Source organism: Arvicanthis niloticus, chromosome 8 (assembly GCF_011762505.2).
Source record: "Arvicanthis niloticus isolate mArvNil1 chromosome 8, mArvNil1.pat.X, whole genome shotgun sequence".
NCBI lineage: Eukaryota > Metazoa > Chordata > Mammalia > Rodentia > Muridae > Arvicanthis > Arvicanthis niloticus.
The window spans coordinates 84,078,446-84,093,021 of NC_047665.1; the positions used below are offsets into that span (position 1 = coordinate 84,078,446).

Genomic DNA, 14,576 nt, shown 5'->3' on the forward strand with positions numbered 1-14,576 from the left:
GTTTGGAAGTACCCAACCATTGGGCTAGTTAGGCATATTAAAACATAAAGGTTGAGTGTGTGTGTGCCTCTGTGTGTGTATATGTTTTTATTGGAGAATCCAGAGAGCTCTGGCAGGTGGCTCAAAGCATGATCGCCCTCCAAAAGCTAAAAGCAGATTAATAACTCACCTCTACAACTCCCAATATTTCCCCTTCTTTATGACCCAACTTTTAGCCAAACAAATCCGGAAAGGACACAATCCAACTAGACCTAAATTGTATCACTTTTTGGCTTGCTTTGTTTTTTTATACATTCTGACTATATATATATGTATATATAATTTTTTTCTTCTTTGGTTCTTTTTAAAGATATTTTTCTTAAGAATTTTTAAAAATTAATCTGTATGTGTGTTTTGCTTGTACGAATGTTTGACCACTTTGTGACACCCTTGTACGAATGTTTGACCACTTTGTGACACCATTGTGGGCACTGAGGACAGCAGAAAGGGGTGGTGGATCCCCAGAAACTTGAGTTAGAGATAGCTGTGAGCCACTATGTGAGTGCTAGAAAGAGCAGGCTATCCTTTTAGCCACTGAGCCAGCTCCTGATCAGAATGCCTTTCTTTAAAAAAAAAAAATCAGGTTTTAGTTTACAAATGTCCTTTCATTCTATGGGTTGTTGCTTCATTTTTATTCATATTTATTTGTTTATTTGGTAGGCAGAAACATTATCTAGATTTATATATCCCCAAATGCTTGTTTTTGTTTCTTGTTACTTATGCTTTTAAGGTCATATTGAAATTTTTCTCACATAGACGTTGTTATTTATGCTTTTAAGGCTATATTGAAATTTTCTCACCTAGACAAATCTCACGGACATTTCTTTTATGCTTTATTTTGGTAGTGTTACAATTTTACGTCTTCTGTTCAAATTTTTAATGCATTTGAATATACTTGTGTATAGTGTGAGATAAAGGTCTGAGTTCATTCTTCTTCACATACATCCACTTTTTTCAGTGTATTCTCTGCAGAACACAATCTTTCCCTGTTGTTCTTGACAAAATCACTGAAAATTGGTTGTATACAAATGGATCATTTTTTGGTGATTTCTACTTTGTTCCATTGGTCTGTACATCTGCTTATATGGAAGTGCAATGTATTTTAGCTCTTAAAGCTTCATTATGAATCTTTAAAAAAACTAACTTATAATTAGGTTATACAACCCTTCCTTTACTCTTTCTGTCCCCTCCTGTTTACTCTCCACTCTCTCTCAAATTCATGCTGTTCTCTTTCTGACCATTATGTATAAGTGAATGTATACACATACAACCTGATGAATCAGTTCAATGTTACCTGAATGTGTGCGTTTTTAGGGATGAGCTCTTGGTATTGGATAAAGATTAGGGGCAATTCCCTGGGGAAGACTGATTATTCCTTTCACTGAAATTATTAATTGCATGTAGGTGTTTATCTAGGGTGAGTCCCATGGGGCTTCTTCTATCTATATTGGGATGTCAACTGTTATGTGACTTTTTTTTAGGTCTTCTTTAGGCAGCCCTGTTGTTGAGATTTCATGGGTGTGGCTTCCCTGTTATAGCTAGAATACATAATTTGACAGTAGACATCCTGATCCTCTAGCTCTAACAGCCTTTCTGCCACTTCTGCCAAAATGTGAATGTTCTCTGAGCCTCAAGTGTAGAGGTTGTGTTACATCAGTTTGGGCTGGGAACCCACCATCACTTTTCTGCATTTAATTAGTTATGCCTCTCTATAATAATCTATTTATGTCAAAAAGAAGTTACTGTGGTGAGGCATGAGATCTATACTTATCTGTAGGTATAGGATAAGTATTTGGAATACAATTGGGAAATTACACTGATTTAAGAAAGCTGGAGTAATTGGTTCTCTTCTCAGGTCTATGGCCTCACTATCATAGTTCATAGTCCCAAGTATAATTTCCCTCCTGTTGAGCAGACTTTAATCCAATTAGTCAGCTCTTGGTAACTCTTAAGATGAAAATACCACTACTTCTCCATGTGGTTGTGAAGGTGTTGCCAGTCCAGTCCTTGTGGTTAATATGTTTACCAACTGAGTTGACCTACAGAATGTTCCCTTCCATCTTTGGATCTTGCAGAGCAATTTCTGATACTATGAGAGCCATGCCTTAGGGATGAGACTTCTGGATCAACTCCCACTTAATCACTCTCTAAGTCCAATATCTGAAGTGTATCATTGTTTCAGCGAAAGACCTTATGTTCAAATTGTAGGAGACATTTACAAGCAATGGCAATAGCCTATATTGTGTCGAGGGTTTCTTGGACTCCTTTGATCTACAACTCAAGAGAGGATGTTCTATGTTTCATGCATTATACTTGAGGTGTTTTTTTTTTTTTTCAAAGTTCATGGCTCTTGAGAGGAACATTATAGCCGGAAATGTTGACATAAACTGTTGGTCCCTTGTTCTGGAGGGTGTCCCATGACGATCTCCCGACTGGGGACAGGATGAGAGCAGGGAGGGCTGGATACTGTCTCTGCGCTGCCTCCGGCCTGTATCTCCTCTCCACTGTCTGTAGGTCTCCGGCCCGGCCTGATGCAGGAGGTCGAGGCCAAAGGACACAGAGTGTGAGCAGGAGGGGAGATTGCCTGCACCTGCTGCTGCCTCTGTCCCTCGCTGCTGCTGTCGCTGACCAGTCTCTCCCAGGTGCTGCACCTGTGTCTCCTCTCTGAGTCACAGTCCAGGCCCGGGCTGGGCCGATAAGGAGCCGGCTAGCTGTCAAGGAGGCAGCTTGGTGTACCAGGCAGGTTCCGGGAGAGCAGAGCTCTCCCCAACTGTTACAGCTCTTGTGACAAAAACTCCCGGACACCAGAATGATTCTTGAGCGCGTGCTTTACTTCCCCTAAATAGAGCCCTTAAATACAGTTTTGGGGTGGGCTAGGGTCTGACAGCAGATAATGTCTACTGGCTTGACCTGAGAGCTTGGAGATACCTCATCTGCATGTGGGAGAGCCTGAGGGACTGTTCCTCGGGACTGATGGTCATAAACCTCTCTGTGGGAGGGGTTGTTGGAGGACTGAAGCTGAGTGAAAAGAACCAGGGCCTGGGAGCAGAGCTGAACTCCTTCTGTCCGATAAAGGTTCCGGGGTTCGAAACTCATGCTCAAGCAAACACCCAGCTGCTTCTCACAGCCCACTGCCCTACAATAAACAAATAAATGAATAAATAAATAAATATGTTTGTGAGTATATAAGCGTGAACATGTATGTGTGAATAAGTGAAAAAAGAGATTAAGAAAGGCGCTAGAAAATGGTGTGTGTGGGGAACTATGCTTGTGGTTTGGTGGAATTAATATTGTCAAAATGACAACTGCATATATATAAATACACACACACACACACACACACACACATATATATACATCTGTAGGCATACATATGCATCTACACACATATACACAAATATTTACACACACATATATTTACGTATTAATTCATTGTATCAGTTCTGTTTCTATATGTGTGTTCATAAGTGTGCATATATTTACACATATATATCCATATGTGTGTATATGTATACATGTTTAGGTAAATATAATAATGACAGCTATGTCTTTTAAAAGCATCCTTAGTGTTGTTACTCCTCCTACCTTCCTCTCCTTCTGTATTGCCCTTTCTCCTCCCTCTGTGGTTAAAGTCCCCCCTCCCCACCTCTCACCTCATTCTGACTGGGTTGAGATGAAATATCAAGGTTGCTTTAATTTGCATGTCTTTAATTGCTAAGGATGGTGAGTACTTTCTGAGCTATTTATTTTCCATTTTAATTCCTTATTTTGAGAACTCTCTATTCAGATCCATAGCCCATTGTTTAAACACAGAAAACTACCTGAGACACCCAGCTTTGTGTGTAAGCTAATCTAATAAATTCCATCTGTCCCTCTATCTCTCTCTGTCTTTCTCTTTCTCTGTCTCTCTCTCATGTATATACACAGACAAATATATGTATATGCACACATATATACATATACATACATATATATGTACACACACACACATACACACACACACATACACACACACACACACACACACACACACACACACACACACATTCATACTATCAGTTCTGTTCCTCTAGAGAACCCTCACTAGTACATACATGAACTTTTTAGCATTTTCCGCCCAACTTAAGGGAAGCATTTGACTAGGATAGTTTTGAATCTGTAGATTTCTCTTGGTAGAATTGTCATTTTCACAATATTAATTCCAGCAAACCATGAGCATAGGCCCCTCTACACCATTGTTTAAAGTCTTTCTCAATCTCTTTGTTCACTTATTTAACATTTTTTATTATACAGGTCTTTTACATCCTTTGTTAAATATATTACTAGGTTTTTCTGAGGCTACTATGAATGTGTATGTATAATCTCTTTCTCAGCAAGTTTGTGTTGCTATGGAGAGAAACTACTGAGCTTTGTTATTTGATTCTGTATTGTATCAGTTTGCTGAAGGTGTTTGTACTTCCTAGAAGTTTTCTGTTGAAATTTCGGTTGCTCTGTATTTAGTATATCATTTGGAGACAGGAATAATTTGAATAGTTCCTTTCCCATCTGTATCCCTTAATTTCTTTCTCTTTTCTTATTGCTCCAGCTAGTGCTTTAATGACTATATTGCAAAATAGCAGCGATAATGAATAAGTGGACAGCCATGGCTCATTAGTGGTTTTAATGAGGATTGTTTTGAGGCTTTACTCACTTAAGATGATCTGGCCTATGGGTTTGCCATATATAGCCCTTTATTATGTTGAGGTATGTTTCCTCCAATTCTACTCTATCTGAAACTTTTACCATGAGGGTATGTTTGACATTTTATCAAAAGGTTTTTCTGCACCTATGAGATTATGTAGTTTTTGTCTTTAAGTCCATTAATATTATTTATTACATTTATTGATTTATGCACCTAAATCTCTACGATAAAATTAACTTCATATGGTGGATGTTTTTTTTTTTTATGTGTCTGTATTCAGTTTGCAAGTTTACAATATTTTATATAAGACCTACAAAGACAGAACTCATGTAGACAAAACACACAATAAAAAGGCCAAGACAATATATTTCCTCATGAATCTGTCATTCCTATAGAAACTATCTCCAACAAGAATTACCTGAATGAATTGCAGAATTCAAAACTCATAAAAAGAACCATAAACTTTAAACTTCATTAAAAGAACTCAAGAAGTAGAAAGAAAACACAAATAGTTCAATGATCTTAAATAGTAGCAATTGTCTGAATGATTGCCACAAAAACACAAGTATCAAGATAAATCAATTCATGAAGAAAATTTAGGATTTGAAAACTGAATTTAACAAAGAGGTATGAACATCAAAGAAAACTCAAAAGGAAATGAAGATGGAATTTAAAACTCAATAACCTATTTAGAAATTCTTTAGAGTTTCTTTCTTCCTATCCCTCATTTCGTGAACACTTCAGATTGAAGAGAAGATTAAGTACAGCCAAGAGACTCTAGAAAGAAAACAAATGAAGCCCAGAGACCTTAAAAAGAAAACAAATGAAGTTATGACTTCTTAAACATTAAGTACAGCTAAGCCACAAACAGCAAAACAAAACAAAATGTCTGAAATCAATACTTTTCAATAATATTAATGGCTTTCAGCTCTCCAATCATAAAACACAGGCTAGTTGAATGGATTGAGAAACAAAATATTTCTTCATATTGTCTACAAGAAACTCTTCTTGAAAGATAGGTATCACCTTAAGGTGAAAGCATAGAAAATATTTATCCCAAGGGTATAGTACTAGGATGCAGGCAGGCATGAGACTAGGATGCAGGCAGGTATGGAACTAGGATGCAGGCAGGTACCATTATTCTAATATCGTACAAAATAGACCTCAAACTAAAAGAAATGGAAGAAACAAGGAAGGTCACTTAATTCTAACCAAGGAAAAATTAACTATTGCAAACCAATCCTAGGCCTACATGTACCAAATTCTGGTACACTAATTCCATAAAAAGTACAGTACTGGAATTAAAGACACAGATTAATATTAACCCACTAACAGTAGGTGACATTACCGTGTGTTTTTTCAGTTCATCAGTGTGACAGATAGAGCTTTTATCTTCTTGTTCAATATTGCCTTATCTATTTGGGGTCTTTGTGATTTTATATATACTGTAGCTTTGTGTTTGTGTTTTCTAGTTTTTGGGAAATGTGGTTGGGATTTTGCTTTGCTTATATTGTTGTTGTAGGTCATTTAGCACAGTTTTTTTTTTTTTACAAAAAACAAATTTCTAACCCATGGGTGTTAACTATCTTCTCATTTATTTATGTCTTATTTAATTTCTTTTTTCTTTAACCTATTTAGTTGTAGACTTACAATTTCTAGTTTGTATACCTGACAGATATAGTCATCAGTGTTTTATTACATTTTTGTAGTTATTATAAATAGATTGGTTTTCATAATTTCTTCTTTGAATAGTTTTGTGTTTACATGCTCCATATTTTTGTGCTTTGATTCTATATTCTGTAAATTTTGGGGCTTCTAACTCTGTGACAGTTCCTTAGAATTGCATCTCCCATTTGGAAGCTTTAATTTCTTTTTGTTGGCAGTCTTTCTAGTTGGGCGGAAGTGGCAAGACTGGCATTGTCTGTTGTTGATATTGGAGAAGGAGGCTCATTGTTATCAGTGCTCAGTGTGGTGTTAGCTCTGGCCCTGCTGCATACATGTCTCATGTTGAGTTGCTCTCTGCCTATTCCTAATTTCTCGAATGTTTTTTACTCATGAAAAGATGCTGAACTTTATCAGCTGTCTCAGTCAAGGGCAATAGCTTTGGGCTGTCGCATTTCCTTCCTCAAAATTGTACAGTCAAGACCAGGCGCTTATCTTCTCGGGTCTTAGGAATATGTCAGAGAGTCTCAAAGCTCCTGTAAGTGTGTCATCTCTCAGCTTCTGTTTTAAAATTTGTTTCATTTATTGATTTCCTCAACAGTTATCTCACAGCTAAGGCTTCTGTGAAGTTAATCAATTTTCTGTAATTATTGGTGTCAAATACCCAGAGGGAAAAGAGGTTTTACAATGGAAAAGGTCTGAGCCACGTGAAATATAGACAACCCTGCAAGCTCTGTCTTCCAAAGGACTACCAGACACTTGGAATAAGGGCAGCTCTGTGGGAAAAAAAGCATTGAAAGGCTCTACTAGAGCTGCTTTCTCCATGACTGGCAGAAGTGTTGTTTTACTGTGAAGGAAGGCTGTTAATTTTCAAGGATACCATACATATGGACATTGCAGGATGGGACTAATGAAGGCTAGAATCCACAGAGATCATGTTTCCTCCACCCTGCTGGTTTCTTTCATGAGTGCTCCTTGGTTGTTTCAAGCCTTTGGCTAATTTCCAGAACCTTAGAGAACCTCATTCCAGTGTCAATAACATTTTCTTGCTGCCAACCTTGGGGACGGAATCACTGAAGTCTGCCTGCCAATCTTATGTATTATTATTTTAGTATTTGTTATGAATATAATTGGAAGAAATGTTGCTATGGTTATTTGTTAGTCACAGTTTGAAGTTGTTATATATGAAAAAATTATGGTTTATAACTGTGCCTTTAGAAAGTGTGATTGTATATGCAGTGGCTAACCTCTAACAGGTCTCAAAAATCTTTATCTCTTGCTTTTAGTCTCTCGAGTGATTCCCTTCTTACCCATTCTGGACCGGCATTGACCTATGTCCTGATAAAAAAAAATGTAGAGACCATGGTGTATATTTACTGAGACTGTTTTATGAAATACATTGGTATTTTTACCTTGGTTACCATGACAAATTGGTCATGGAAAATCTAGTTGTATTATGAGGATACTATTGAGCACCTATGGAGAGGTCCATTGGTAAGACAGTGAGTATTCTGCTCTGACAACACACTGGCCATTGATGTGAATTGTCTGGTCCCTGATTTGCCCTCCAAAGGCCCACTGCCATGATGATGGACCTAATGGTTAGCCTGTATCTATCTCAACCAAACCATTCCTGAATTTTTGACTAACAAACACCATGCGTATTGTTTTAGGCAACAGAGCCTTATTATAACTTGCACTTCAGCAATCCATTACTGAAATAATGGAATAATTAAAACCAACTCTATTCACAACAGTATTCTCAACAAGTAGATGTAAGACATTTGTCATGTAAGTACTGTATATTAATGACTACACCCCTGGCATGCTCCAGGGATGTGTAACAAATTCACTGTAAGAAGATACCATCCCTCTGCAATGACTCCTTTTAAAGTCATATTCAGAGCACAAAGAACATTAACATTACAACTATTCTCATTTGTTTCCCAACAATGAAAAATGTTACCAAGACCTGAATGCAATACAATAGATGAAACCATAATCTTACTTCTGAATATTAATACAGATATTCTGAATCCCTAGCCAGGAACTCTAAAAGGGCAGTGTTTTTCAGATGTGGTGTTGTCCATCTGCAAAGTTGGCATCATTTAGACTAGAAAACTGCACAAGAACAGAAATGCATTAATGAGGAGTAACTATTAATGGGGAGCTAGCTGTTAGTATTTTTTTCTAAAAGAAGAGACTGAGGGGGTAAAACAGCAAGTATTGACAAAAGTTATGGGCATTATTTAGCAAGATGTCCAAAGTGTCACTACATACCACCATTTCCACTCAATGCTGTATCTGTTATTTGCTTAATTGTTGCTTTGCAAATGCATTATTTGTGGCAAAAGAAAGACCCATTTTTAAAATTATAGAAAATTTGCTTGTCCTTTCAGCTAGGAAGAAAGGAGTATCTGGTTGTGCAGGAGCAAAGGTTCACGATTTATTTCCCTGTGATTCCCAGAGCTGGTGTCAGCTTTAGTGTGGCTTATCACAACTGTGAGCTGATTTCCATACCTGCAAGTAGCGGATGACTCTGCAGACCAGGTCAGGGGCCATGAAGTCTCCTGTGAATCGCCAAATAATGTCTGTCAGGATGTTGATCAGGCCTGTGAAGGAGTCTAACAAAGACACGATGTTTAGTTTCAATCTCTCCAAAATCTATGGATACGCCACAGTGAACACAAATCCCTGGGTTGGTTTTGTTTTCTCTTAGCTTAGCAGATGGCCACGGAGGAAAAGGGAGGCATGGAAGAAGTTGCTTGTCTTTAAGTATCAGAGCTTGTTTTTGCCTAGACATGATTTTGGCTGTGACTGAGGAGGAAGCAATGGTCCCAGGAGAGGGGTTGCTGTAGCAAAGCAAAAATTGTGAGGAGACACAAAAGAAGACAAAACTGAAGACAGCAAATGCTTGGATAACCCATCTCTGCCCTACATTGCGACGCCCATCATCTTATTCCCTGTCTAACATGGGCAAAGCCAGACTACTAGAAGTTTTGAATCTTGTTTTGTCTCAAGGAATACTTTTAATTAAATTTTATTTTTTTGTGAATTTCATACGTGAATACCGTACTTACATAATTTTTCCCTCCCCCTTTTCAACTCTCTGCATGTTCCCTACCTGCCAAATTCATGGCCTTTTAAAATTTTTATTGTTTTATACACACACACATACACACACACACACACACACACACACACACACTCACACTCACACTTGCATTTACACTTGATAAACTATCAGAGATCTCATTCCTGGAGAAAACTTTTTCTCTCAGCATCCATTTATGGCTTTAGTGTTGTAGAATTAATATGACTTTCCAGTGAGAAATCACTCCACACACTTAGTTTAGTTAAGAGATTATTAGTTATGGAAAAATATCTTTAATAATAATGTGCATCCAGTTCTGGCTGATGGTTCAGAGGAGTTGGCACTGAGCAGAAAGCTCTACCAGGTTACACAGGCAACAGACTCATGCATTACACATATTTGTATCCTTAAGTCTCTTTCCTCTCAGGACCCTCTGCTTATACAATTTAGACAGAGACTGTATGTCTGGCCACTCAGGTAGATGAGAAATTGACACAGCAAAGATACTCCCATAATTATTTACGTGTACCCAAATTGCTCCTTTCACATAGTTGTTACCCTAGTTCATTTTGTTCACCTGACAGATTATGCTTTGTCTGATAGGAACACAGGGGACCTGTGTTACTTTCCCGTAACTCTACTGTGTAGAGTTAACTGTGTAACTTTTCCGTAACTCAGTTGTACAAAATGTTCTTACAATTTCCAACATGCCTGGCTACTACATTATTATCTTTCATGACTATTAGAGGTAGCAACTCTTTAGCTAAACTATTGGGTAATTTAATATTTCCTATGCATATTTATTAATAAGTTTTTACAACAACAATTTTACTACTTTGAGTTTTTCTGCATTAGTAGCTCATTAAAGGGTGATGAAACACATTCTACAGCATTGTGACTTAAACTCAGCACCACAAATGCTAGGAATGTGCTCTGACGCTGAGCTATTTAAATGTGTTTTAAATAACACATATTTATTACATGTGCTATTTAAAATAATGGGTCTCATCATCTTATTTTCAGACTTGTATATACCATACTTTAAAAGTGTTCATATGTTACCTCTTGTCACATCTTTCTAAAAAATTTATTTCCATTTTAAAATATCTCATTTAACTAATCATTGTATTTTCATGCCCCATTTAAATATAAACACAATATATAATAGAGAATGTATTTGTTTTTCTGTGTCTGGTTTGTTTTACTTAACAGGATTATTTCTGGACCTATATGTATTTCTACAGATGATAATTTATTTTTATGGATAAATTTATACTGGTGTATATAATATGTACGTGCCTTATTGCAAAAATTCATTTCTCCAGTTATAGACACCTAGGATGTTGCCATACTGATTTTGATATTTTTAGATGTCTATTTAGGGCTGGCAAGCCCGTGTTACATGATGTGTGTGTGTGTGTGTGTGTGTGTGTGTGTATGTTCTACTTGCATTTCAATTGTGATAAAACATCCTGACAAACTTAGGGAGCAAGGGTCATTTTGGCTCCAGTTCCACGTTACATCTCATATTTGAGTGAATATCAAGGCAGAAATTCATTCAGCTAGTCTAGTTATATCCATAGTAAAGAGACAAGAGAATGAATACATGCCTGCTTTCTTGCAGCCTTTCCTCAGCTGGCATTCTCCATTTTTACAGAGCCTAGCCGGTGAAAAAGATCCACCCATATTCAGGCCAGGTCTTCCCACCTCAATTAACGATCAATACAATTCTTCATAGATGTGCTCTCAGGCCAGTCTGATTTAGACTAATTCTCATTTAAGACTCCCTTCTCAGGTGATTCTAGGTTATGGCAAATTGTCCTTTAAACCAATTATCCCATTTATCATTTTGAGGAACCTCAATGCTGATTTCCAAGGTAGTGGAAATAATTCATATTTCCACCAGAAGTGTCCAAGGGTCTCTTTTTCTTGAATCGTGGCAGTTTCTTCTTATATCCCAATACATACACGCATAGTTGCTGTGACATCATAATTGGAATGGGGTTATTTTGCTCAGGAGTTACCTCTCAGGCCTTCTCTTTAGCCAGTCTTTTGCTACTTTGTAGATTCCTTTTTCTTCCACCCTTCTTCACCTGTGTTCCACCCTAACACTGGATAAAAGAGAGGAAAGGATAGAAGGAGAGGGAGTGGCAGTATAGTTAGACTACTTCCTACTGATTAGGGGCATCAGATTTCTTGGGTTAAGTTTGATCGTTGTCATCAGGATATCTGATTTCTTCTTATTATTATTCCTTTTTTTTTTTTGCACATGACTACCTAACAAAATGGGACAAATAGCAACCAACCAGCAACCAACAACCCATCCTCTCAGGGCCCTAACATTTATATACCCTTCGAGGATTCTTCAGAATATGAAACATCACACAAGCCACTGGCAAAATTATGCCCCTGATAGAGCACTAGAGAAATCAATCAGCTGCTATGGACAATCTGAAGCAGCCCTTCCTGGGATTAAAACAAAATCATATTCCCATAATATTTCTGTGGCTTTTTTTTTTTTTTAAAGAAACCAAACCTCTCACTATATTTCTCCTTATTTTTCTTATTTTACATTCTTTCCAAATCCTCTTCTGCAATGTTCCCTGAGCTGTAGGGAGAGTGGTATATATGTCTTTTTTAGGGCCAAGCACACATTCATTATGTACACTCAGCACAGTGTGCAATTGTGAACCTTTTGTTTGTTTTCTTTAATTCTTCTTGGCTACATCACATCCTTACTGCAATTTCTCCCTCCGTTCCTTCCAGTCCCTCCCCTACCTCCCCTACTCCTCCTGATCCACATCTCCTCTGTTTCCCTTAAAAAAACCAAATACACAAACAAAAGACTAAACAACAAAAACCCAATAATAACAACAACAAAAACCAAACCAAACAACAAACAAACAAGGAAAGAGAGAGAGAGAGAGAGAGAGAGAGAGAGAGAGAGAGAGAGAAGAGAGAGAGAGAGAAGGCCTTTCATGAATATTCACCAAACATGGCTTAACAAGATACAGTAAAACTAGAACCCTCATAAGGCTAGATGAGCTGAGGCAACTCAGGAGAAAGAAAGGGGTCCCAACCATAGGCAAAAAAGTTAGAGATACTCCCACTCCCATTGTTGGGAGTCCCACAAGAACAGCAATCTGTACAACCCTAAGGTAGCTCCAACCTTGGTAGAGCACATATTTGTCACTTCAGTGTCTGTGAACCCCAATGAGCTCTGCTTAGTTGATTCTGTGGACTATGTTCTCCTGGTGTCCTCAATTCCTCTGGCTCCTACAATGCCCTTCCCTTTCTTCAGAGTTCCTCTGGCTCTGCCTAGTGCTTCACTGTGGGTCTCTGCATCCCTTCCCATCAGTTTCTGGATGACACCCCTCTGATGACAATTGGGCTTGGCACTACTCTATGAGTAAAGCAGAATATCATTAGGATTAGGTCTTTCCTGGGTCTCTGAGATGTTTTCCTCTGGTTGCCAACCATCCGGGCAGTGTCACACATGGGCCCTCTCTCATTGTGTGGTCCTCAAGTTGGACTAGTCATTGTTTGCCACAAGTTCTGCACCACAATTATCCCCCACATTCTGTAGGGAGGAGAGTTTGTAGGTTGAAGGTTTTGATGTCTCAGTTCCACTACTAAGAGCCTGGTATGAAATGGTGATTTGTGTGTGTGTGTGTTTACTACTGTTCACTGGAAAGAAGGGCTTTTCTTTTTAAAGTTAAGAGTAAAGTTTATCTATGAATACAAACATAACTATTCAGAGAGCAGCTTGATGTTGTGTCAATCTAGATGAATAGCACTATTCGGTTATTCTCAGGGCCCATGGTCTCCCCTACTATGGGAGACTAATTCAAATCAGAAAGCAATTTGTTATCTCTATAACTGCAGGGCCACTATCACACAAGTGGACTCATCTTAACATAGCAGATTGGTTTCACAGCTCATAGGATTAATGGCTGAGTAAGGCAATTGAGAGCATTTCTATCCCCACTCCCACCCCAGAAACCTGTAGAGCACCTTCTAGGAATGTAAAGGTGCGGGCTGGTGAGAAGGAGGACCTCTATGGCTCAATTTTAGCTTGTTTCCCCTGTATTACACACCCATGGTGTGTGGTGTCTTCAGCAAAAGGTCTTATCATCTAGTTTGGTGGGGAATCAAAAGTAATGCCTAAGAGATGGAGCAATGGCTCAGTTTTAAGAGCACTTGCTTCTTTTCCAGAGAACACCGGCTTACAACTGTCTGAGTTTCTAGCTCCAGGAGCTAGGGGACCCTCCCTTGACCTCTGTCTGTATCAGGAACACACATGGTACACGTGCATGCATGCAAAACACATACACATAAATAAATAAGCTTTTAGAAGGAAAGGCAAGAGCCCTGTATTTTGGGGGGTGGGGGTGGGGCTTTGGGACTTCCCTTGTCCAACAAATCAAACTGAAGCCTCCTAGCTCTTTCACTCAGTATTGGTTTAATAAATCACAGTGTCTGGGAACAGTTTTTCCCAGATAGAGTATTTATTCTTGTTCAGTTTATTTTTTATTTTATATATTTTATATATTTTTATTTTTATATATTTTATATCTTTTACTCTTTTTGTTTGTTTGGTTTTTTTTTTGATGATAACCTTTCTGATGGGGAATATGAAATCTTAAAGTACTTTTTCTTAAAAGAAACATTTCTTGAGAGCAAATAGTTACTCTATATTAAATTGCTATTGGGCACTTTCTGTCCTGCAAGAACAGCTGTCTTCTCCAAATGGCAAAGCTATCTAAGGGCTATACTTACCTTCCCTGACCTTTATGTTTTGCTAGCTCCTGAGCTGCATCAGTACCGCCTCCTGGGACTTTCAGATTTCTTAAGTGTGGGTACATAGCATGGTTAGTGATTAGAGATGACCTACTGCAGGGAGTGTATAATTGGGCTAACATACACAGAACTCACAGTTTGAATCATGCAGCTCACAACTGAGAATCAGCTGTTCTTGAAGAGTTCCTGAATGGACTACTGAGGCCATCCATGAAATATAGATTAAAGAATTCCCTGAAAGGATGAGATACCATCCTTGGGAATGAACATCATGTGATTAGGTCCTCTTTCTGGTTATGA

At 38.1% G+C, this 14,576-nt stretch overlaps 1 protein-coding gene across 1 annotated transcript in view; it reads right to left on the reverse strand.

Annotated features, from left to right (window-relative positions):
- Positions 1-8,452: 8,452 nt before the first annotated feature.
- Npsr1 (neuropeptide S receptor 1) overlaps positions 8,453-14,576 on the reverse strand; it is a 143,689-nt gene continuing 137,565 nt past the window's right edge. The window contains exons 4-5 of the mRNA XM_034509620.3: positions 8,903-9,006; positions 8,453-8,503 (exon numbers count right to left, since the gene is read on the reverse strand). Coding sequence (XP_034365511.1) covers positions 8,453-8,503; positions 8,903-9,006 — 155 coding nt within the window. The remainder of the gene's footprint in view (positions 8,504-8,902; positions 9,007-14,576) is intronic.